General features: G+C 38.1%; 2 protein-coding genes and 1 pseudogene across 3 annotated transcripts; 1 reads left to right on the top strand and 2 right to left on the bottom strand.

Moving 5' to 3' along the window:
• Positions 1-2,158: 2,158 nt before the first annotated feature.
• On the bottom strand, positions 2,159-7,072 carry LOC148735916 (tonsoku-like protein). Its single transcript, XM_088753371.1, has 2 exons — positions 6,122-7,072; positions 2,159-3,274 (listed from the first exon to the last, which is right to left on the bottom strand). The coding sequence occupies exons 1-2, from the start codon at positions 6,689-6,691 to the stop codon at positions 2,975-2,977; spliced, it is 870 nt and encodes a 289-aa protein (XP_088609497.1). The 5' UTR covers positions 6,692-7,072; the 3' UTR covers positions 2,159-2,974.
• On the bottom strand, positions 7,072-19,606 carry LOC148735915 (uncharacterized). 2 transcript variants are annotated; one of them, XM_088753365.1, is made up of 8 exons: positions 19,374-19,606; positions 17,514-17,576; positions 16,945-17,239; positions 12,860-13,587; positions 11,963-12,145; positions 10,097-10,204; positions 9,529-9,591; positions 7,072-8,974 (listed from the first exon to the last, which is right to left on the bottom strand). In XM_088753365.1, the coding sequence occupies exons 4-8, from the start codon at positions 13,569-13,571 to the stop codon at positions 7,074-7,076; spliced, it is 2,967 nt and encodes a 988-aa protein (XP_088609491.1). In that variant the 5' UTR covers positions 13,572-13,587; positions 16,945-17,239; positions 17,514-17,576; positions 19,374-19,606; the 3' UTR covers positions 7,072-7,073. The 2 variants fall into 2 exon arrangements, with proteins under 2 accessions (XP_088609491.1, XP_088609492.1); XM_088753366.1 differs by lacking the exon at positions 17,514-17,576.
• Positions 19,607-23,906: 4,300 nt separating this feature from the next.
• LOC148735914 (uncharacterized) lies at positions 23,907-25,352 on the top strand (annotated as a pseudogene).
• The last annotated feature ends 117 nt before the right edge of the window (positions 25,353-25,469 follow it).

The following is a 25,469-nucleotide window of genomic DNA, read 5'->3' as shown; positions in this document are numbered from 1 at the left end:
ACCGAGAGGTACCTGAACGAGCCGGTTGTAAGGAGGTATTACATACATATGTCTCATTCAGTGCTTTACAATAAAAAGAATTCAGACGAACTTTGTCAAAATACGTCCATTGTTTTCCCAGCATCAGTTTCTGTGAATGTATGAGAGTTTCGATATTCCTGAGATAGGATTCTAACAAAACCAACTCTAATTACTCCACTGATATTTTCGTATCTCTGTGATACATTTAAAAAGCTGCTGAGTAAAAGGTCCGAAATCGAACGCGGTGAAAATTATAAGTTGTGCAAAGGCATTTTCAGGCAAGAGAATAACATTGGTTATTTTTTCCAAGCGTCTCAAAACTTTCCTTAAGTTTTGCTAACGCTTGTTGTTACACAATTTCTGATGAACAATATATTTGAGCGTATTTTGCACCAGATGGAGGCTGCAGCTTGTTCATTTCATAGAAGGAACTAACTCGGATTAGTAAGCGATAAATATATATAAATATTTGTAAATAAAACCTTGAATGCCTAAAAATAACAGTTACAGCGCTTCCCAGCTTTCTATGATGGACTTAGTCAGGAAAAATCTTTAATAATTCCAATTTTTTATGACCAAGTTAACTATAGAAACAGCCAAAACTGTTCAGTTACAACTTGTGAACACACAAGTAAAACATGGCTAGGTTGGGGTTAGGGTTAGGCTGTCTGACCTGAACTTTTTCTTGTAAATAGATGGAAATGCTGCACAAAAAACAGGAGGAAAAAAAAAACTCTGTGAACAGATGGAAGCTGAAGCAGCGGTCCAACGACAACAGATGGAGAACATGGTAAAGGCGAGAATGATGCAAGTTGAAAAACAAAGACGAAATTTCATTCAAGAAAACCAAACATGCAACCAACGACTTGCACTAATGTAGAAATCAAATAGAGGCATGGAGGAGACAGTGGAGAGCTTGAGACAACAGCTGCTACTCAATCAGAGCCGACAACAGTAAGTTGAAAAGCCAGGATTCGTTTATAGAGCGCTGCACATAATACCAGTCTTGGGTGGGGTCGCTAGCACCGTATCGAAGAGTAGCGTCATATAAGGCCTCTCAAGTTATCCCTTATCAAGAATACTCATTCGATTTAACTATGGTTGCATAATATCCGTTTCCGGTTTGACGTAATTGGTGACAAATTAACCACCTTAAAAATATGGAATCCCTTGTATGTCGATTGACATCTCATTGATTTCAAAGATAAACTGAAAATTGTGCGTTGTTCATGATAACGATTGGACTGTAAAATTACTTGAAAGTGACCTAAAATAAAATAATTTGAAAAGACACTAATCGGGTCTTCTGATTAATTCTAGCAACTGTAAACAAATTCCCCTTTTGGGGGAATTGAGCCCGAAAAGTAATAAGACATTGTAAACCCTATGTACGAGGGTGTGACAACTACATTGAATATCACGCTTGCTTTAGTAACGCTCGAGAGAAGACAAAAGGGGGATAAAGGGAGAGAAGACAGAGACTGCTTACAATCTTTTGATTTTCTCTCTCCTCTCTCTCTCTTACTCCTTTTTCTTTTCCTTTTCTTGCTTGTTTCTTCGCCTCAAAATTTGACAGACTTTTCGCCACAGCGGTAGAGAGGAATGGATGCTAATGCCAAGAGTCAGTGACTCTTGGTGCCTGCTGATCGAATATTTCAGCGTAGGACAATTAAAGGGATGAGGGGCGGCTTGTGGGAAGAGATACCAAAAGGTTGTTTACAGGAAAAACACAAAGCAAAAACCGAACAAGAACAAAGCATAAGTAACAACATTTAAAAGGTGGGTTGGTGGAGCGCAAAAGGCGTATATATTCTACAATTCAGGCCGTCAAATTCAGCTATAAATTATAGGGAAACGAGGCAAAATAAAACCACGAAAATTCACCGGCTTTTACTCGTACCATAGGGGTACCCGTGTCGAAGTATATTCTCTTGAATTCAAAATCCAGGTACAAATATTATTCAGCGCGAAATTGTGTTTAGCTGTAAAATAACTAATTCAATAAATTTGCTATCGCCGGGGCCCGAGCAACAAGGATAGACGTGGTACCTATTGTCTCTGTCAAACACTCTCACACCATCTAAACTTTCTTTAGCAATGGAGACAATGTTATGTAATAAATCAATAAAAGTAAGAGTACAATAATGAAAACATTTATTAAAGTAGGCCGAGCTAAATTACTATTTACAAAACAAGCATTGAAGCATGTAACACCAAGTACGGACTTAAACATTTCTGATCGCGACCGATTTTCTGACAATTTTCAGTTTCAAGCATCAACAATGTGAGGCTTAAAAAGAAGCCTACTTGATTGAACATCGCTGCCTGTGAACAGATCTAAGCTCAATATATCATTCTTCCGCTCTGTCTCACAAAGTCCGTATTTCACAAAGTCCGTAGAGAAAATAATATTTGTCAGCTGGCGATCAAGCTTCTGCCAAGGTATCACAGTTAGTGGAGACGATCGAAATATTGGGTAAGTGATAAATGGAGTCTGGGAAGGAAGAGTAGCTCCCTCCAATGTTTCAGCTCTCCTGCTTTAGACCGTCTCCAAAGAAGGAGAGTCTGGTACAGACTACTCAACGCGACTTTTTTTCTTTGCGCCAAAACGTCATAGGTAGGATCAATGCCGACCGTTTTTCAAACTAATGACCTGAGAGATTTGTTTAGCGTTCTGATTTGCCAGAACACTGGATAAAGTCACAGCTAAGTTGAACACTTAAAAAAGCCAGTCAGAAAGAAGAGTGACCAAATTACATTATCATGACAATCTCAATAGAGAATATTGTATACACTGCATTCTGATTTGCTTGTCATGCAGATTTCAGATTAAATCTTCGTTAGCTCGCTGCCACAACACACGACTTGAGAACAGCCAAATTATTCTAAATAATAATTACTACTCTGCTCGTATTCGATCTATCAGTTCCCATAGAAACCTTTTTCCAAGCGCTCACTCAACACCATTATCATCATCATCGTCGTCGTCATCATCATCCTCCTTCTCCTGCTCATCATCATCATCATCACCATAGTTATCGTCATCATCCTCATCGTCCTCCTCCTCATCATCGTCATCACCACAGTTATCGTCAAAGTCATCGTCAAATTCATCATCATCATCATCATCATCATCATCATCATCATCATCATCATCACCTGGCTCTTTTCTGAACCTTATTCCTTTTTCTTTCAGCTCAACTGTTGTAAGACGTCGTGTGATGTACTTCCTCAATTCTACACGTAACAACGCCTATCACAAGAAAAAAAGGAAAAAGGCAACAATATCAACCACAGCACCAATTATATTTGTAACACTCAACTTGCATTTTCAAGCAAGACAAATAGTTAAAGTGCACCTAAACCCCAAAGAATTTTTTCGCTTAACGGAGTAAGCGTATTTTTTAGAGTATTTCTGTGCAAAAATGTTTTTATTTCCTCAAATCATCATTTTCCTGCGCCCGGTCAAAATACGGAAAATCGGCCGCCATCTTGCCCCACGACTGAGTTTAAAGAGGAATGGCTCTAGCGGGTAATGTGACGTCAAATCGAGAACACGAAACACGCTTGTTTAGGAAGGTTGTAGTCGATATTGTCTGAAAATATGCCGACTAAGTGTGTTGTAGAAGGATGTAGCAACGTGCGCAATTTGCAAGAGAGTATCGCGCTTCATACATTCCTCATACAACACACCTAGTCGGCATATTTCAACTCAAGATGTTCATATTTGATCATCCGGGGTTCTCGTTGTAATGTTTTTCTCAACTTTACTAGAAGCATAGAGTTTTCCTTTCAATGTAACCGCACTATTCTGACAAAACTCCGTGTTTGAAGTAAATGCGAGACCCCTAGTAAATAACAATGATAAAAAACAAAACAAAACAAATCAAAAACAACTTCAAGGTTTACACTTGTGCTCCGCTCAATTAACGCCTCCTAATCTATCATTTCATGCCACACAAGTTAATTGTCTGCTTTGTTCTTTTTTTTTTTTAGATGAGAAGGATAATGAAGCATTTCCGTATTCCTCGAAGAAAATAAAAACGCCCAAACTGCACAAGAAAGACAAGAAAAGCAACGAATAATTATAAGGTAGGCAGATCTTTTATTCTACTGATGGTAGTAAGAGTTTCACATAAAAAAGTTGTTTACGTTCAGCGATGTCACAGAAACATGGGAGGCAGTCGAAAGTGTACACAGAATCAACTCCACGGTGTGTGGTAAATTGAAGTTTAAAACTTATTTTGTTAGGATTTACAGGAGACCAAGCAGAAACAAACATACGATAGTAAGTTTAACAACTTCATTATCAACAATGTTGTTCTTTAATTTTTCTTCAAAAATGAACTTATTCGACGCAGGAGACCGATAGGCCCTGATTTCTGACAGAGTTACAAAACATGAGCAGAGTAGCCAAAAGAGAAAAGAATTCAACTGGTAAATAAGAATAAGGAAACCATTCAAGAGTGAGTAAATAAGAACACAGTGCTGAGTTTGACTAATGGCCGCGTGTCGCGGGTCGCGCCTTTTAAAATGATATGTTTTGCTTTTTAGTTGTTTATTGGCGGGGTTCTCAAATAAAAACCCAAATAAACACATCCCAGAAAAACAACACGAACCTAAAAATGTCAAAAATTAAACTCCTGATTACCCAAATAAATTTTGTCAGAGAAATAGTCTCACAATTCATCTTTTCTTGTCTCCCTCATGTAAGGCGTAACTACAGAAGATTTCTCTTTCAATATTACGTCAAAAACAAAGGCCAATCAAATCAACTCACACAGTTTATCAAAAAATATCACCAAGCCTCGTTCCATTAGGACAACTTCATGTACTATACTGGACACTACTGACAGAAGATATGTAGTATTCAAGTCTTGAAAGCTAAATTTGTTTCTTTCTTTATTCAATTTCGAAAATATTTTTCCGCAAACCATATCCAAACAAGCAACGATGTAACGGAAACATGGAAAGCAGCGTGAGGTGTACACAGAATCCGTTTCACTGTCTGCCAAACTGAGCTTAAAAAATATCATTGCTCAGGATTATTTAATGGACGATTGCAAGACTAAGTTGACACAGAGACTTACGAGATTCACTCAAGAAAAATTCATTATTTGCAATGTTGCTCTTTGATTTATCAAAACAAAATAGATAGTGTTATCATGGAGACGTAGGAGACCAGGGGACTCCACGAGCAACTGACAGAATTACTCCACACGGGCAAATAATCCAAAGAAGAAAAGAATCCAACTGATAAATAAGTATAAGGAAACCATTAAAGTCCCAGTAAATTATAGTACCGTGCCAGTTTCGTTTAGGATGACAATCATTACACCTTCAACTTTTGGTGAATTATTTCCTATCATCGATACAAACCTTTAAGACGTGAAGATATGACAATAGAATCAACGCGACTTTCGCTTAATAAAAAAACCAATTCGGATTTTAAAAAAGGAAAAATCCCTTTTGTTTGCTCATTTATATTTTTTGGGGTTCACGCTCCCTGACAGCAAAAGTGAATAAATGCCGGCACAGAATGTAGGGAACACCTTCATCGAATTCAAAGCACGTATGGGTTGAACAATCCTTTCTCGTTAAATAATCAAACGCAATTAAAAGCATCCCACAATAATGACAGAAGCCGAACAATTTCAAAATTCAAAATTGAGCAGAGGAGTTTGGTCAGAAAGAAAATTCTCACAACTCATCTTTTTTTTTCTCTCTCAAGTAAGGCGTAAAGTTTTTAATTATTGTGTAATCAGGAAATGTCAAGTCATTTGGAAGTCCCTAAATTTAATCTTCGTCATTGTTTTCTTCAAATCATCTTTAAACAAGCGACGCATGAGCCATAAAAGTACTTAACGTGGGTTTGTTACGGTCTCCGTCTACAACATTGGCTCCTACCGTCGCAAAATGGAAAAAGAAAATTCTGAAAACAGTGACTGTTCCTGAAGACTGTATTCTTTCTCACGAGAAATAATCTGATTAATTGAGTTCAAAGCAAGTTATTGGAAACATTATCAAGTGCTCTGCTGAAGAGCATCTAAACAAAAATTAGATGCATAACAACTGAGTGAAACAACAAAAAGGCACTTACATGGTAATTGGTTGTGAAATCAATGTTTCTCTCACTTACTGCTGTATACAACTCTTCAAATTCTGTCCTTGTCATCTGAACACCGTCAAGGAACAGGATCTTCAGCTTAGGAACACTGCTGAGAAGTTGGACCAGATCCCTGACCCCGCGGCCAAGTGGATTGGAATCTAGATGAAGAGATGTTAGCACTGGTACATACTTTAGTGCATGGGCCAGTGCTGTTGCTTCATCTTCACCCATATTTGTATTGATCAGTTCCAGATCAGTTAGATTGGGTACATTGTTCAGGCTTTTGGCCAGTTCAATAATTCCGTGACCCAAGGCATTTCTATCTATAATCAGTTTTTCTAAATTTTTTAAGTACTTTAATGAGGCAGCCAGTGCTGATGCTTCATCTTCACCCATATTTGTATTCTTCAGGTCCAGCTCAGTCAGATTGGGTACATTGTTCAGGTTCTTGGCCAGTTCAATAATCCCGTGACCCAGGGCATTCTCGCGTATATTCAGTTTTTCTAACTTGTTTAAGTACTTTAATGAGGCAGCCAGTGCCGCACATTCCTTTTCTCCCATTTGTACATTCCACAACACTAATTTCGTCAACTGTGGCACGTGATGAAGATTCTCAGCCAAATGACTCACACCTCTGCGTAAAGGGATGGAGGTCAGGTTGAGCTCACACAAATTTGGAGAATGCTGCAGTGAGTCAGAGATAAAAGCAGCACACTCTGCTGCTTTATTGATGTTGATAAGTTGTAAACTGTAGAGATTGTCAGTAAAATTAATTCCGTTAATTCCGTTAATCGTGCTCTCAATCAATTTATCAAAGGCTTCCTCCTCCTCCTCCTCCTCCTCCCATAGTCTCGTTATTTCAATGTTAATTTTTCGAGGAGCTGTTACTAAAGGCAACACGTTCTCCAACAGAACAGCATGCTCAACTGTGTCAACATCAATGTCAATCTCTCACCAGTGACAAACAGTGGTTCTCAGTCAAAGGCACATCAATGTTGTTGTTTTCATTATTTACCAAATTATCCACACGTGGCTGGGAAGAGCAAACCGGCGCTGATATCAGTTCGGGAGGCAATGCAAAATTAAAACTGAGCTCATCTTCTAATTTATTTAAACAGACAAAGTTTTTCCACCCGGATATTTTTAGAAAAGAGTACCTATATGGTAAATTCCCGAACTTTTTTACATCCTTACATTCATCAGAGGACATTACAACGACCGCGTTCAAGTCTAACATTATTGATAGAACATTATCGGGAAAATGCCAGCACCCCTCACTGACAATCAATAAATAGTTTGGGAAACTGCTGACAGATTTGAAGAAGTGTTCTACAGCAGCAGTAGACGTGTTTTTTTCCTTAAGTACCACAACATGGTTAACACATGAGAGAAATGCAGAATACACGGCTGTTCTGTCTGAGGCTGGACACAAAAACAAACAATCGACACAGAAGAGAATAAACTCTTGTTGTTCGTCAGACAACTCATCTTCAGAAGGTATCTCAGTGATCTGGTAATTTGTGAGACCTTCTTTCTCTCCAACGTCATGTAGATGATCAAAAAGAATCCCGGCAGCTTTTAATGACAACTCACATGCGAATTTTAGCACTTCAGCCATCTTCCTTGATTTCTCAAACGTATCCATTCCTGACAGACAGGTGACAGTTTCATTCTTCACCGTCAGTTCTTCGACTATGAACCGGGCGGCGAGAAACTCCTGGATGGACTTATGAAGAAAATAAACGATCTTCTCACGGTTCAAAGCGGAACGTTTGGAAACTTGGAAAAAGCCCACATGTATTAGCTTCTCAAAGAGATCACCATGCGCACATTTGCTGAAGTCAAAATGAAGACGGTCCTCCAAAAGAGCATCATATGCAAGTTTTCCTATTTTGTAAAGTTCCTCTTGATATTCATCTATGCTTTTACCTGTTGCCACGTTGTCTGCATCTTTTGTAGCCATGTGATCCAAGAGAGTCTGAATAAATTGTACGTAAATGTGCGCACGAGATGTGGGTAACTGATGCTTTTTCTCTTTCCAGAGAAGACACAACATCAACAACAAAAGCGGTATTTCTGCCATCTCTTCGAGGTTCTGATTCTTCAGGTAGTTAAGTAGCCCTTTAACGTCCTCCTCATCAGCAAGAATCTTTCTTGCAAACTGTTCCTTTTGTTCCCTGCTATCGAGCCCGTTGATTTCAAATTGAGCATGACTTGGCATTCTTAGCTCATCCTCTTTCACTGGTCGCGTTGTGATCATTACACAACAGTCTCTCAATTGACTGCCTCTCCAAATCTGGTGAACTGGGGATGACTTTCCACCGCTGTACTCGTCATATCCGTCCAAAATAAACAGCACTTTCTCCTGGTACTGACAGACATATTCATACAAGTTATTGACTGCCTTCGGGTCATCAGCAGACAACAGTTCAGCGGTTTTCAACATGTCGTAGAGATCCGGAATATCACAAACGTCTCGCAACTTGATTAACAGTAAAAGAGAAAACCTTCTGAAGATATCATTTTTGCCATTTGCCCAAGCCACAGCTAGTTTTTGAGTGAAGGTAGACTTTCCAATTCCAGGCCTTCCATACACAAGAATTCGTCTACGTTTGGGATGATCTTCGTCACCTTCAAATACTTCGCAACAATCTTCAAGTCTTGTTTTCGTAATCCCGTGAGGTTCTCTGTTGTCTTGTAAGAGTGTTAACCGTACGTAGGTTTTGTTAATGTGTACCGTGTTGTCAGGGTCCCACGGAGTTATTTTTACCTGACTCATGGTGCTGCTGTAAAACTCTCGCAGCTGATTCTGGCACCATTCCAAAAACTGCGTTACAGTAGAATCTGTGGACAAAAAAAAACCCTTCTCAAACATTACTATCTCTCACACTGAAGGAAACATAATCATTAGTGGATTAGGGTTTTTCATTAGTTTGGTGAATGCATTTCTTCCCCAACTGTAATTTGTAACTTTGGTAAACCTACTCTTCAATTCTGAGCAAAAACTAAAAAGTATTCATATATTGTTATTTATCATATTAGTCGATTTTTTCTTTTCATCTCGTAACTACTGTGGTTTGCGTGTTTTCTGGAGGTGCAGTTTCCGATCTCATAAAGGCGACGGGTGCTGGCTCATTTCATGAACATCGGATGGTAATGGAGCCTATGGTTTGTTCCCCTACACGAAAAAAAACATGTATATATAAAAAAAAAAATAAAGAGGAATGCTGTTTTGATCTGTGAACGGGGAAATTATTCAACTTTCTCTTCAGAAAATCATTAAGGAAAACCTTTAATCTTATAGTAAATATGTAACACTTCGGATCCTCCAGTATGAAAGTCTCAAGCGGACTGAATGAAGGAAGAAGTTATAAATTGAACTCCTCAGTGACAAATACCTTCACACTTCGAGCGCTTTATGCCCTGATCCACTGACTCGCTTGATGACTTCCTTTTTCCACCTTTCAAAAATACGAAAAGTGATTAAACGCGAGAGACATCAAGTCGGTAAAAAACATCACCAAAAAGATCCAATTATCATAAGGCAATTAGGAACAGGTATAAGAAACCGCATCTGCGGGTTGAATTACTGTGGAAACAAGGAAACCCTGAACATGGGAAATTTTTGCAAAATTTTTAGAATTATTTTCCAAAGGAAAAAAAAACAATCAAAAAAAAAAAGGCGAGAGAAGGCTAAACTACAAACAGCATCAATAATTATTTTTAGTTCAGAGGAAGGTGTTGTTCCTCTTGTTATTAGTCCCACGAGGGAAATTGAGACCCAGACCTTCGCAGTCTGCGTTCCGAGGCTCTTCCACTGAGCAAAAGAGAACCCTATGACGAGTTTCATTTTAATAAGAATGGCAAAAACATTTTCTCGATGCACCCTTTTAATTATAAAAACACACCATTCAAATGTCAGCGGATCCATTACAGGGGAAATAATTTGTTTTTTAAAATATATACCGGCTGTCTTAGCGGACGAGGCATTTTGGAAGGACTGGGCACTAGAACAGGATGTCTCAACAGGAACTCTTTTACTCAATGTTAGATCTTCTCCATCAGTTGAAATATCTTCAAGAAAAAAAAAAAAACAGACAGCAGTTAAAGTTGCCTCATGACCACAGCATGCCTCTACATTTAGTTTTAAAACCGTCTTCGTTTATGAACACTGTATCCTAAACTTGCTTACAAAGTTTTTTTCCAAATCATTGTGAGTGAAGAATTAAAATTATTGAAAATCTACGTGAGGAATTTAAGACCTCGGTACCTCGGCCCAAAAACTCAACATATGACTACACGCCTGAGGAGCGTCACTTTCTGGAAATAAGCTCATAAACCAGGACAGTGGCTCAAGCGATTTAATTACAAGGCCGTCTTGTCGTTCAATTAGCAATAAGCCCACAGGAAGCACTTCCTGATTGTTTTTGCACCCTGCGTTTCCATTCCGATCACTTTCTTCATTCTTGGGGTACAGCAGATTATATCATGGTATCTCATAAGAAAAATACATGCTTCTATCAAGAATCACTTACCTTTACAGCTAATTAACAGAGCTTATTAGCCAATAATTTTGAAATATATACTGTAATGTTTCATCGCCATTTTCTCAATAATTTCTATTTCACTCAATTTTCAATTTCAGGCCTAATTTATTGCACATGCGTGTTTCAAAATGGAGAGAATTCAACAACAAATGAATATCAAATCTACCATTTTTTTATTTATAAAGGTGATAAGACTGAGTGGAGTCCAATTCGGTCTGTAATCATAACAGTTATGTAACAATATCAGACGACCACTGAAGCGGAAGTTTGATTTGTTTATCACGAGTTTGATAACAGACAGAATTACACGACACAAAGTCAGTCCTGTTACCAATTAATAAAACTATGGCAAAATTCGAGAAAGAAACTAGACATCGGTTTATCGTTTTCATAAAAAAAAAAAAAATAATAACTTAGTTAATTCCGCGAAATGCCGTGACAAAAGCGTGGGCACATGAAGCGTTCTGTTCACTTACACAGGCATGACGTGTTAACTGTCCCTTCAACTGTCCCACTACGCTGTCCCATTACACTGTCCCACTACACTGTCCCACTACACTGTCCCACTACACTGTCCCACTACACTGTCCCATTACACTGTCCCAGTACACTGTCCCATTACACTGTCCCATTACACTGTCCCATTACACTGTCCCATTACACTGTCCAATTACACCGTCCCATTATACTGTCCCATTACACTGTCCCATTACACTGTCCAATTACAGTGTCCAATTACATTGTCCAATTACACTGTCCAATTACAAGCATGCTCGGTACACTGTCCTATAAGTGCTCAAATCGGGCAGGTGATGACCAATCACATATAGAAAATTTTGCTATAGTTTTGATTATATTTGTAATAGAAATGTTAATTAACATTAATATTACTGAGCCTTAGAACGGAAAAACACATTGTTGGGTGATATCATCGATAATCTATACCCTCCCATCTGTGGATGAAAACAGAAATGCATGATTGGGGGCAGGGCATTTAAAGCAGAAATATCAAGCCCAGTGCAAAGCCCATAGAACTAAGTTCCTTTGAGGCAAAGTAGCGCATGTGGACATTTTCGTTACAATTCTGCTCCAAAAATCGTTCTTCATTATTAGCATATAATCAAAAGGAGTCATCAATCATATTTCTAATTCAGTTTAGTGGAAGTTTTTGGTAATGCAGTTCAAGTACATTCATATAAAACAAATCTAAACAGCAAAAAAGACCTAGTGACAGTATGCAAACATACTGTAAACCTAAAACAAACATTAAAGCTGATCTCTTTACCTTTGTAATGTGGCCAATCTTCAAAAATACTGCAGTCGTTTACAATGCTGATAACAACCGAAGCTGCCATTACACTTGCAAATTTTTTCCAGTTTTCTTCAGCTTCAGTTCCATCTGGATAACCTGAAATACCCTTGATGACAACCCACTCCATTTTAAGATCATGTGCTGCACTGTAAACTCCTGAAAAATTAAATAACAAGCTAGCTTCTATGCAAAAAACAACAATCCAACATACATGTAAACTTGCATAGAATAAAGATACCTGCGGAAAAAAAATATAAACAAATCTAAAATGTTTCCTGATTTTTCAGCAAAAGCATGGGCAGATCACATACCAATTTTTCGCCACATCGTCACCTTTGTTATCACAGATTTGTAAGGAACTAGCGAGAACTTGCTGTAATTACATGTAAATATGTATGTAGTCAGCATAAAAAAAGAAAGGGGAGGAGTTACGTCTCTATTTTACATAAGCTGTGGAATAGCCCCCTCTGGCACACACTTTTCTCTAGCTCTGGTCTCATACCGTTAAGCCAAAAAAGAAACTTTATTCTAACTCCCTCTACAGGTGTACATGTACATGGATACTACTCAGTTCATCAGCAGCCATCTGTAATCCTGGGTAGAGACACACTGTGAGAGTAAAGTGTCCCACCCAAGTCTACAGGTGTACAACACAATGACTTAAGCTGGGACTTGACTCCAGACCTCTTAATCTAAGATCCGGTATACTAAGAATCAAACCAGAGTAACTCTAATCACCAACAGGAAAAATCCCCCACCATGAAAACTCTTATGATAAAATTAGTGTCAATTCTGTTTCTTAGGATGTAAATCTATGTGCGTCTCTTTGAAAGGACTTTTCTGTTACCCTAAAGAATACAGATGTCTTACCCTCCCCTTCAGTTTCAATTGCAATTGCTCCAGGAAATGACTTGACAAGCTCATGCGATCGCCACTCTGCTTGTACAAGCTCAGGGCCACTCAAAACCTCACCACAGTGGACTTCAACTTTCCTTTCCTTTGGATTTTCTAGGGGAGCATTCCAACCATAACCTGCATATTTGATGAGTTCAGCAACATCTCTGCTGACAGGAGTTGTGACCCCACGAAATTCCAAGCGATCCTTTGTAGCCTTCTGATAGGAATAGGTTGTAAGCTTTTCTGATAGAACCACATCCCCCAGCTTTGTTGTTTCCTGATTCATACCACTACAGTGGCCCACAGAAAACACAGCTTTTGGTCTCAGCTGAGTGACAGCATTTTTCACAACAGTCAAAGAACCACCAGGAGCTTTAGAACCCTCTGAGCATCTCATCAAAGCAACTTTCAGTTTAACATCTTGATCTTCACCAATGCTGCCAAAGTATACATAACCAAGCCCTTTATAATAGCTTCTGAATGGATCAACAATGTAATAGTAGCAACTTAAGAACTCACAGTCCTTCACTGTTAACAACAGAATGTCAATTGGGAGTTGAACATCCTTCCAACGTTTAGAATTCTGGGTTAGTTCACTTATCTCCGGAAGATCAATATTGATCTTTGGTGGGTCACCATTAGTGTTCTTTGAACTACTCTCTTCAGTTCTCTCAGTTTGTGACATAATTGCGAATCAGATTCTGAAAAAAAAAAGAAAAATTAAATTATGCAAAATATCAACTGGCAAGGGAATTTACCATATTTAAGCCTGATAACATGAGATGGGAAGAAACAGAGCCAGCACCAAATTTCTAGTGGTTCATAATGCTCTTCAAGTTCCCTTTTATACAGAAAAATGTGTGGAGAATTGAAGCTCCTAAAAGTCAAGAGAGAGCTGCTGTTAAACTCAGTATTCAATGAAAATGGATTGTCTATAGAAGCAGTTCTATCAGAATGCAGTGAGCTGTATTCACTGGACTCGAGTGTATAGTTTACAAATTGAGTGGAGGAAGGGCGCAACTCAAGAACCAGATGCACTGAGTACTGCATGATGATTTAAAGAAGACAGTTGCCAAAATGGAAAAGAAAGATCATATAACCAAAATTGACAAGCCAACTGACTGGTGAGTGATGCAGTGCAATGAAAGTAAGAAATTGTCATGGCAAGATATGTGTGTGGCTTGCTAGAACCTGATGGGAACTGAGCAAATGACTTGTGTCAAAGTACAAAAACTAATCTCACATTGAGACATAGTGAACATACAAGCATTTACAGTTAATGACATTAGAGATGGGTACCTGCACGTGAAACTTGATGAAGACCTATGTAATCTATACAATGTTACACATTTCATTTTGCAGATATAAGTGGCTCAAATTGCCTTCTGAAATATCCAGTGCACCAGAACTCAATTAAAGGCATTTTGATGGAAACATCAAAATAAATGGAGGGAATGACTCCAAAAGCTGACAGGTGGTAAAAAAAAAGCATTAATGAATAGGGTTTTGTAAAATAATGACAGAAAAAAATTGCAATACTGTATATCAATAGGAAAAAAACATAGACAAGTTTGTCTTTAGGAAGCAGAAGCTGAAATACTGCAGACAAATTTTGACCTCTGAGGGTATAGTCCCTTTACTGGCTACCAGATCTGGCCAAAGTCAAGGCTATAACCCAGTTGCTATTAGGCCAAATAGCAAAAATTGACCCAGGTAGTTTCTTCTCATGTCACAATCTCCAAGGAACCTAATGAAAACAAAGAATTCAACCAACTGATCTCACTTTTAAAGTTAATGAAGAAACCTTTCGCAAAAGGAGAGAGATGATTTCTGAGCCACCACTGTCCCACTATGTATATGAAGAAGAAAAGTGACTCTTAACTGAGTGCAGTTTTACTTCAAGCTGGTAAACCTGTGGCTTGACAGACTTGGACAATGACTCTGACAGAGAGGAGATACTCACAGAGAGAGAATGACTGCCTTGTATTAGTGTTTGGCAGCACAAGCTTCAACCTCTACCTGAGTATCTCTTGCGTGGATAAGGAAAGATCACTGCCATAACAAGCACAGTTTAGAGATAATTGTACCCAAGAGCATTATTAATGCACCCACTCCTGAAGTATCATTTTAGTGGATCACATTTACAGGAGTGGAACTCAAATATTGATCAGTGATCCCCTGTCATGATATCAAACCAAAAATAGAGAGAAGTACGATTATGAAGTCTTCCTGTTGGAAGAAAGAAGAAATGCTCATGGGAGAGACTGTTGTTAGAGATTCAAATACTTTTCATTATCATTAGCCAGAGTAAATGCTTACGATACTGATCACATGAACTTGTCCGTTAATAATAATAATGATAATAATAATAATAATAATACAGTTCTTAAAAATGCATTATACATAAGTCTCAATGCTCTTACATAAGATTTAAGTAATTACACAAATAAGATTCAAATTAACTATCAACTAAAAGCGATTTTAGAAAGGTGAGTCTTGATCCTGGTTTTAAAGGAATCTAAGGTTTTGGAATATCTTATAAAATCAGAAAGTTTGTTCCAAAGCATGGGGGATACACACGCAAAGGATCTGTTGCCATAGGCAGAGGTTCTAGATCTTGAGACAGACAGATTGATGGACCTTGAGGAACGGAGGGAGTGGACAGGTGTATAGAGAGTTAACAGACTTGCCAAGTAATCAGGAGCCAGACCATAAAGTGCCTTATAGGTATAGAGAAGCAGATTGAAAATAACACCATGTTCTACAGGGAGCCAGTGCAGATTGATGTGGACTGGAGATATAAAAAAAATTATGTTCAGACTTTTTTGCTCATGCAATAAGTCAGGCAGCAGAGTTTTGTAGTCTTTGAAGTAATTGTATTTCAGAAGAACTACGGTAAGCTGTAAAACAGGCCATTGCAGTAATCCAGTTTAGAGGAAATAAAGGCATGAACCCTTTCGGTGTCTTTCTGCGACATAAAAGTTCCTGATTTTATTGAGTTCCTGTAAAGATAGTGAGCCAGAGCTGCATATATTGTTGATGTGGGTGCAAAGAGTGAGGGAAGAGCCAAGAGTGATGCTGAGATCTCTTGCTTCATTTGCTGGTTCAATAGTATATAGTTTTGATCTCAAGCATTGTTAGAGCTTCAATAAAGAAGACGCAGTGCATGGGCCAAATGATATCATGCATAATAGGGAGGATTAAAGCTGCTGCTGTCTCTCTTTTACAAGATTACAGTAATAAACCTCAACCTACTTCAAGTCAGGTGAAAGGAAGCCATGTGCATGATCGAAAGAGAAAGAAACAAGTCATATAAAATTAAGGTAGATGGGGATGAGTGCTGAAGAAATAAGGAGGACATTTGCAAAACAACAGAGCTTCAAATGGCTTGGGAGTGATTTTAGAGTCCATGTTGAAGATTCACATGAAACCAGCAAAGCAGTTGAATAGTAGCTAGCTGAAGCCTACCAGTAATAAAGCAGAGCCTTAGCTAGTGAAGAATGTGGCAAAGTCAACAGAACAGGAACAAAATCTGACACAAAGAAAGTGATGGGCAATAACTTCTACAAAGTTGGCAACAAAAATGCCTGCCAACTCCTAGATACATGACACTTTGTGATGTCTAAATAGAACTTTCAATATCATTTTTTTTAGTAATTAAGTTTCGATTTGTTTTTAAATGTAAATAACTGTCTTTGCACCAAGTTGTGTCATTGTTTACCTTATCATACATGTACTAGTCATGTGAATACTTATTTCTAGAACTGTAGCATGTAATCATATGGAATGTTCTACACTCATCCGTTACCTGTCAGAAAGGAGTGCGTGTATATTATTCCTATATATACTGACTAAGAGGAGCTCAAATCAAGTAGTTGTGTTATCACTTGATAAGATGCCAATAAAGCTGTGTTTTGGGCTGCGAGCAATGTACTACTACATGTTAATGATTACATGTTAAAACATTTTGGGAATGAGTTACAGGCAGAGTTGATCGGGTCGACTCTTTCATTACATGTACAAGTCATGCAGATTGATGTCAATAGATTAACACTCACCTTTCAAGTTGCTTCTCCTGTGAGATGATAACAGCAGTTGTAATTAACTCCCACATACTTGTTGTTGCTGAATTGAATCAATGATACCATCCACCAGATAAACCACTACCCAGTAGATTGTGTGGCTGATTGTGTTCACACCAATCTACTGGGTAGTGATTAATCTGGTGGACAGCAATGAAATTCAACCAGCTGTGGGAAAAGGAACTGTTTTGTCTGTACACCTAGGTGCCATCAAGTCTGTAGCTGTGGGATTATGGTACTCAAATGGAACTCAGAATATTCTGGAACTTAGCTGTAAGGGGGCAAAACACATACATGTATGGATCAACATATCAATCTGAAGTGACTACAGTACACTGATAACTGCATGCACACAATTGAAAAAAAAAAATGGTTTCAAGCCCTTCATCTGACAGGAGTGTTAAGTGTACTTCAATTTTAGATGCAAAATCAAAAATAGGCTTTATGTCGCAAACTAGAAATAGTGAGCAAGACAAGAACTCCACAACCACCAGAAAACATAACTTTAAAAAATTAACATGTTGATGAGGATGTTCAAAACTTACTTAGTATTCACAGCAATGTCTATACAGGATTGTCACACATTCTGGGTGTTTTTCAATGGATCTCTGTTAATAAAAGTTAATTACAACAAAAAATGATTGCCATCAGGTGTATACAATTCAAATCCACCCACCTACATACACTGTATAACTATGAAATATAAATAAATGAAATACTTCTAAAAAGATAAAATGGACAAATACAGTATAAAGGAACAGGTTTAAGTATGCAACCAACAAAGACTAGTCACAGTGTGACTTATAATTTTTTTTGGTTTTTATAATTATTACCATCTTCCTCAATCATGTTTACAATAACAATATTTAATTAACTATCTAACTGTTAATGACTAGGTTTTGACTAAATAATGGTTAGTTCACAAAGCTTTAGATTAATTACAAGAAGTAAAATATTTTTCAACAATCACATGTTTACATGCATAATTACTAAAATATAATTATAATAAACAACAAATTGTGGGAGATCCATTTTGAAAAACAGAATTCCCCAGGCACACCATTTTGTTGGCTGTTATAACATCATGCTGGTTTACAGCAAAGTGTCAGGGTCTTAAAAACTTTTCTGCATTCCAAGTAAAGAGAACACTTTTTTAATCACTGAGATTCACAGGCAACCAAATTATTGCTTCATATAGCAACTCAATCACAATTGTTTAATTGACACTTGGCACCTAAGTAAAAATGAATTCTACACCCTAGCTGAGTTACCAATGAAATAAAAACAGAACTAGGTAAGCATTTCAAAGTAGCTCAGATTAGTAACAAGAAGCTTGTAGGGATTGGAAAGGACACTGTTCTTTACTATAGTCTCAAGTCCACATGTAAAATTTAAATTTATCCCAGGGGTAAGTTAAAATAGAACAAACATCTCACAGCCGTTAGAGGGTGACAGACATTAAATGATTCAATTAAATTTTAATGCTCTCTTCCATTTCATGTAGAGTAAAGTGAAGAGGAGACATTTTAACAAATACTGGGCAAAGCAAAGCTGTTTGAAGTGAAGCCATTGCTCAGCTCAGAGTTAAAGAGTAAACTGGACCTACAATATGTAGAAGACTCAATGACCATTTTAAGATTCAACTGAGTGCTCTACAGTGTCAGAGCAACTATATTTAAAAAAGCAACTACAGGAGTAAAAGGTAAAAATTAGAATATAGCACTTTTAATTAATTTCCAACAATATCAAAATTAACTTGAAGAAAAAGACGATTTATTCGTAAACCGCTGGGATATAAGAAGCTGGGCAAAGTCATGATCGCAAATACATGTCACATTAAAAAATCCTCTAAAAGCATTCACGATATTCCAGAATTATCTTGGCTTTAGCCCTTCAGTTCACTGGAATAAGGTCTAATTCTCCGGGCCGAGATGTTTTATTTCAATGTGGCAATTTAAGTTTTAATATTTGTAAACTGTTGTTGATAACCATATCCAAATACATTTAAATTGATGTCTTGAATGCACACAGTTATACCGATGAAATCGAAAGTCATCTATTTTTCAAGAAATAGTCTCAAGTCAATGATATAAAACAAATAGACAACCAGACAGCAATGAGATACTGGGAAAACAAAGAATTCATAGGTGCAGTTCCCTATAAATAACCAGGAACATGATGAGATAGGCAACTTTCACTTTCATCATCAAGCAATGGAAAGGTTGCTAATCTAAAATGAGCATATTCATTATACAACTGTTGTAAATGCCAATCTCCAAAACTCACCTAAGCAGCCATAAAACTGTGCCATATTATTCGCACATAAATGACTATGAAACCTTGGACATCCAGTAAAACAATCTAATAAATGCATGCTCGCTTAGGTCAGCAGACAACAACCTTACCTCTGTAACTTTCCTCTCTACTCGACGACTGCAAATGTTGGTGTTTAATGAAACTGAGCTACAGCTGCTGTACAACTTCGACTTGGTGAGATGTACTTTACATAAAGAACTGTTTTACAACTTCAGAGCTGAGATGAAAGAAGGAAAGACAAGGATTCTTTAGCTGAAGCTTCACGCCACTGAACTGTTCATTTCACAAGGAAACTGCCCAGCTAGTGCATTCCACCCAAGCAAGTCAGTCACGTGATAAGATAATCTTTAGCGCAAGACGGAAGTGTTGAATGTTCTAAAAATATCTCATTGTTACTTGTGGTAGTAACAGTTGTGCCGAAAATTCCACAGATGGCGCTTTAAGTCATAAAAAGAAAGAGAAATATTCAGCGAAATACTGGAGTTTAAGCATTCCGTGACTCTCTGAGGACATGTTGAATATGCGTACCAAGGCACGGCCATAATAGCCAATTTCCGAATTACCCTTGGCCTCATTTTTAAAACGAGTCCTGGTGCTCATCCGTTCATATGATTATAAGTATTCATTCACATGCAAATTAAACTCATTTTCACAAGAATGGCAGAGCACCAGGCCTCGTCCTGAAAAAGAGGCCAAGGGTAATTCGGAAATGGGCTATTGTCTTGACATAATTACCTCTAAGCTCTCTAGTTAGGAAACTAGTGTTATTTTGAACAACATTTTCCATTTCGGACAACAGATAGAGCTTATCTCCGTTATCTGTTGCAGTATCTCAGAAAACCAATCAGTCATTCCACAAAACATGCGCTAACGTCTACATCACATTGGATAAAGCACATCAAGTTGGGCGAACTGAATGCAAGAGAACGGGAATCAGGCGATACACCCTTTCCTCTGAACATAATTATGTCTGGTTAAAATTAAAGGGAAGCAAGAAAGAAAATACTGTAGCCCTTTGATAGTAATTTAATACAAAAAGAAGCCGTCTACGATTTACTATGAAGTTTGTTTGTTTGTTTGTTTGTTTTGTGTAGGTTCTTTTCAATTTTTTTTTCTTTTTAATACAAAATGAAGAGGTCAACTTATTGTTTCACACTTTTCAATCTTTTAGTTTGAAACAGCACAGAGTTCCTACCTCTTAAAGAAAAGCTAGTTTGGGGCTTGTAGTCAGATTTTTTTTGTTGTTGTTTACAGGTAAATGGGTCTATAACAAAGGGGGAGGTTATAAGTAGGGGGGGCTTATCAGCCGCTATTTACACGCTGTAGGACATCTGCAGGATATTGATGATCACGCTCCGATTTAACGAGCAAACATTCGAGGCAATCACGCACCTTGGAGTTATCAATCAATTCAAAAGAAAATTCTTGTCTCAGGTTCATTTCCATTGAAAATTTTGCTGATCTTTAAGAAATAAAAATTTGGAAAAATTACTAATAACAGCAAAATAAGGTCACAGCAATAAAACGAAAATCAGTCATGCATTTCTGCGACAAAGCAGCATCTGATCTCCCCAGCTTCGCTCTGCTGTTTCCTTTTGGAAGAATCTGAGGCCTCTTTAATAAAACGGCAAGTCAAGTGGCCGTTCTTTAATTGGGAATGTTAGTGTAGTTCTGTTCGCATGTGCGATCTTCAGTAACGATTTCGCCATTTCACCATTAATTAATTGATGAAGTAGTCTTGACCTTGACATGTACACGGGTGTTATCAACATACAAAAGAAAACACCCAATCTTGACTTTTATTTTCTCCTTGTTAGTGGGGCACAGGTTTACCAAACTCTTCTGATTTAACGATGAAGAAGTGTTGACCTACCTGTGGATGATTTTTCCGGTCACACGGGTGTTATCAACATACAAAGAAAACACCCACTCTTGAATTTTATTTTCTCCTTGTTAGTGAGGCACAGGTTTACCAAACTCTTCTGATCTAACAATGGAGTAGTGTTGACCTACCTGTGGATGACGAGTGTTATCAACATACAAAAGAAAACACCCACTTTTGAATTTTATTTTCTCCCAGTTAGAGAGGCACAGGCTTACTAATCTCTTCTGATCTAAGTTGAACGTTTGTAAATCTGCTGGTTCCAATGGCAAACCTAACCAACTCATCACAAATCGTCTAAACTCATGAAGATGTTCTCTTACATAAAACTCAACCAAAACCAGAGTTAAAAAGCTTTATTTCCACTTTTAGTAATTTAATTAGTAATTTGGTATGTCTGTTTAGTTCATCTATATTTTGCAATTGACTACGCTTTAAAGTTAGTTGTATCCTATTAACAAAAACTGAACTGATTGATTGGTTCACCTTGACAACACTGAGGACTTTGTAATTTGCTACATCCTTGGCGAGAAAGGTTTTGAAAATTGGTTCGCGGGATATCAAGGTCTTGACTAAATTTTAATACTTCGAGAAGCAAGCACATCAAAGCATTTCGTGAATATACTGGGGAAAAAAGCTAGAGGGTGTGGCCACCTTTTCCCTCGTCTCCTCAGACTCGCTGACTTATTATCTCTTAACCAGCCCCTTGTTTAATCAAACAGGCTTTCAAGGAACGATGAATGGAACAGGCAGGCCACACCCAAAAAGTAGCGGAAAGCATTTTGCGTTTCTTCCCCTGGCTTCGTAGCCATGAAACTACCTCCGTCCACCTTTTAGAAATGAGGAATTCATGAAAACATCAACACGTACAGAAGTCAGATCAACAGTTAAGATTTCTCTGCCGAGGAGAGAAAAGTGCAAGGTCTTGTTGATGGGCTCAACTAGTTACTGGTGGAGGAAAAGCTTATTGTGTTAGGTCTCCATTTAACTTCATCTCTCTTGAGAGAGCAACACCTAACTTGTCCAAAATTCTAAGAATTTTTCAGATAGCAATAAAATGCTTTGACGACAATTTTAGAGGTATTAGCTTAATCCCTGGAATTTTCAATAAAGTGGGGGCCTAACTCTTCAGTTGTCCGGCGTTCCCAATCCTGTCCCATGTTTTTCAATTTTAAATTACTTTTACACTTTTTTGTCTAAAGTACACACTTTCAATTTGACTTCAAAGTATTTCCTCAAACGTCCTTTAACTTGAAGTTAATTTTCCATCCTTTGATGACCCACTCTATTTGCAGGTCTGGCTGACCTAGTTGGACTTTACGTGAAGGCCATTAACACACTCCTGGAGTGATTCCCAATGTCCAGTCAGCCTATGACATAGTTATAGCTGATAACAACACACGCAGCCATGTATGTCTTGATGTTCATACGCGGATGGATGTTCACATCGGGAACATCTGTAGTGTAGCATTTGCGGCGACCACAAATCTAGATTCTCAAGTTTAAATGGGACGTCGCTCCAAGACGCGGTCAACGAGGCGTTTGTGGACTATTTTACAGATCGAGATAACAAACCAAAGTTGACCGTTTGTACGAGTCTTTACTCTTGAAAGGCAATCGACCACGGACCACAATCATCGATGAAAATCACAATCCATCTCACAATCAATCAATTTATGGATCGTAAGCTGAAACAACAATACAACGAAGTTCTGTCAATCTATGAAATTTCGTGGAATACATAATCAAAGAATCGCGTATAAAAAAGCTGTGCCCAACGCCAATATCGAGATTCAAATGACAAAGAACAATACAAATAAAACAGTACAAAAGTTTCGAAACAAAATACAAGAATTTTGGTGGCTGGTTAACAGCCCATTGTTCTTATCTACGAGCCGGTTGTAAATATGTCTCATTCAGCGCTTTAGAATAAAAAGAATTCAGACGAACTTTGTCAAAATACGTCCATTGTTTTCCCAGCATCAGTTTGTGTAAATGTATGAGAGTTTCCATATTCCTGAGATAGAATTCTAACAAAACCAACTCTAATTACTCCACTGATATTTTCTTATCTTTGTGATACATTTAAAAAGCTGCTGAGTAAAAGGTCCGAAATCGAACGCGGTGAAAATCATAAGTTGTGAAAAGGCATTTTCAGGCAAGAGAATAACATTGGTTATTTTTTCCTAGCGTATCAAAACTTTCCTTAAGTTTTGCTAACGCCTGTTGTTACACAATTTCTGATGACCAATATATTTGAGCATATTTTGCACCAGATGGAGGCTGCAGCTTGTTCATTTCATGGAAGGACCTACCTCGGATTAGTAAGCGATAACTATATATAAATATTTGTACATAAAACCTTGACTGCCTAAAAATAATAGTTACAGTGCTTCCCAGCTTTCTTTGATGGACTTAGTCAGGAAAAATCTTTAATAATTCCAATTTTTTATGACCAAGTGAACTATAGAAACAGCCAAAACTGTTCAGTTACAGTTTGTGAACACACACGTAAAACATGGCTAGGTTAGGGTTAGGGTTAGGCTGTCTGACCTGAACTTTGTCTTGTAAATAGATGGAAATGCTGCAGGAGAAACAGGAGGAGGAAAAAAAGACTCCGTGAATACATGGAAGCTGAAGCAGCGAGTCCAACGACAACAGATGGAGAACATGGTAAAGGGACAAGGGCTTCAATTTCTTGTCGAGCCATTTAGCAAGGGGAAAGTTGTACGTGTCGGCTATGAGGCCTATATTATCAGCCACCGACACGTACAACTTTCCCCTTGCTAAATGGCTCGACGAGAAATTGAAGCCCTTGTCCCTTAATCAGTATACAGTTACTGATAATTTTGATTTCACAAAAGGGATTCACGAGCTGAAGATCAACAAGGGTGAAATCTTGGTTTCGTATGATGTCTCCTCGTTATTCACAAACGTGCCTTTGGACGAAACAATAGAGATCTTGGTTAACAGAGCCTTTTCGAACAATTGGTTCAATACTACCCACAATCTTGCCCTTACCAGAACAGATCTTATTGACCTCCTAAACGTAGCCACCAAAGGCCAACTATTCCAATTTAATGGAGCTCTATACGAACAGACAGATGGCGTTGCTATGGGGTCCCCTCTCGGGCCCTTATTAGCAAACGTCTTCATGTCATCCATCGAAGATACCCTTGAGCGACAAAGAAAACTCCCATCCTATTATCGTCGATATGTTGATGATACACTCACTGTAATGCCTGATCTAGCAACAGCAACTACCTTCTTGCATACCCTCAACAGCGCCCACACTTCGGTCAAATTCACCATGGAGGTGGAGAAGAACAGCAAGCTTCCTTTCCTCGGCACCGAACTACTCAACCATGCACCTCGGATTGAAACCAAGGTATATGTGAAACCAACAAACACGGGCCTACTATTACACTACCAAAGCCATGTAGACAATCGCTACAAACGGAGCTTGCTGAAAACTACGCTGGATCGCGCACACCGATTATCTTCCTCCTGGGCCCATTTCTCTGATGAGTGTGATCGCCTAAAGAAAGTTTTCGCACGGCTTAAATACCCGGAACGCCTGGTAAATTCTACCATTAACACCTTCTTACAATCAAGAGTTGTTGCTACGCAGCCCACACAGACGCCCAAAGAACCAATATCCATTGTTCGTGTGGTCATACCTTTCAAAGATCAGGAATCAGCAAATTATGTTAAGAAAGAGCTCAAGAATCTTAGCATGAAGGTGCAGACAACTGTCCAGCCAGTATTTGTTAGCCGCAAAGTTGGCCAAGATCTTAAAGTACGAGAAATCTAGCCACAGATTGTCAACCAACAACGCGTTGTTTATCAATTTCAATGTGACCTGTGTGATGCGGGTTATGTGGGCTATACACGCGGACACTTACAAACACGCGTGGATGGACATAAACGAAAGGCATCTTCAATATATAAACACTACCACGAACGGCACAGCGAAGTCCCGAAAGACCTACTGAAACGTTTTAGCATTCTAAAAAAGTGTAGTAACAAGTTCGATTGTTTGGTGAACGAAATGCTTTTCATCAGAGACTTAAAACCCACTCTGAACGTGCAAAGCGATTCAATTCGCGCAAAAGTATTTGTTTAATTAGCTCGTAACATATTTATGCTAATTTAGTGTTACACCTTGCCGCAAACTTCATTTTTATTTCTCCTTGACAATGACGTCATGATGACACCGAAACGTCAGTTTTTATCGTTAGTTTTTGCTAGTCTTTGCATTTCTAAATCTTTATTGATAAAAAACTGAGAATTGTTTGTTTTT

Source organism: Stylophora pistillata, chromosome 3, assembly GCF_964205215.1.
Source record: "Stylophora pistillata chromosome 3, jaStyPist1.2, whole genome shotgun sequence".
Classification (NCBI taxonomy): Eukaryota; Metazoa; Cnidaria; class Anthozoa; order Scleractinia; family Pocilloporidae; genus Stylophora; species Stylophora pistillata.
The sequence above is the reverse complement of the archived record's forward strand: the minus strand, read 5'-3'. Positions and strand labels throughout refer to the sequence as shown.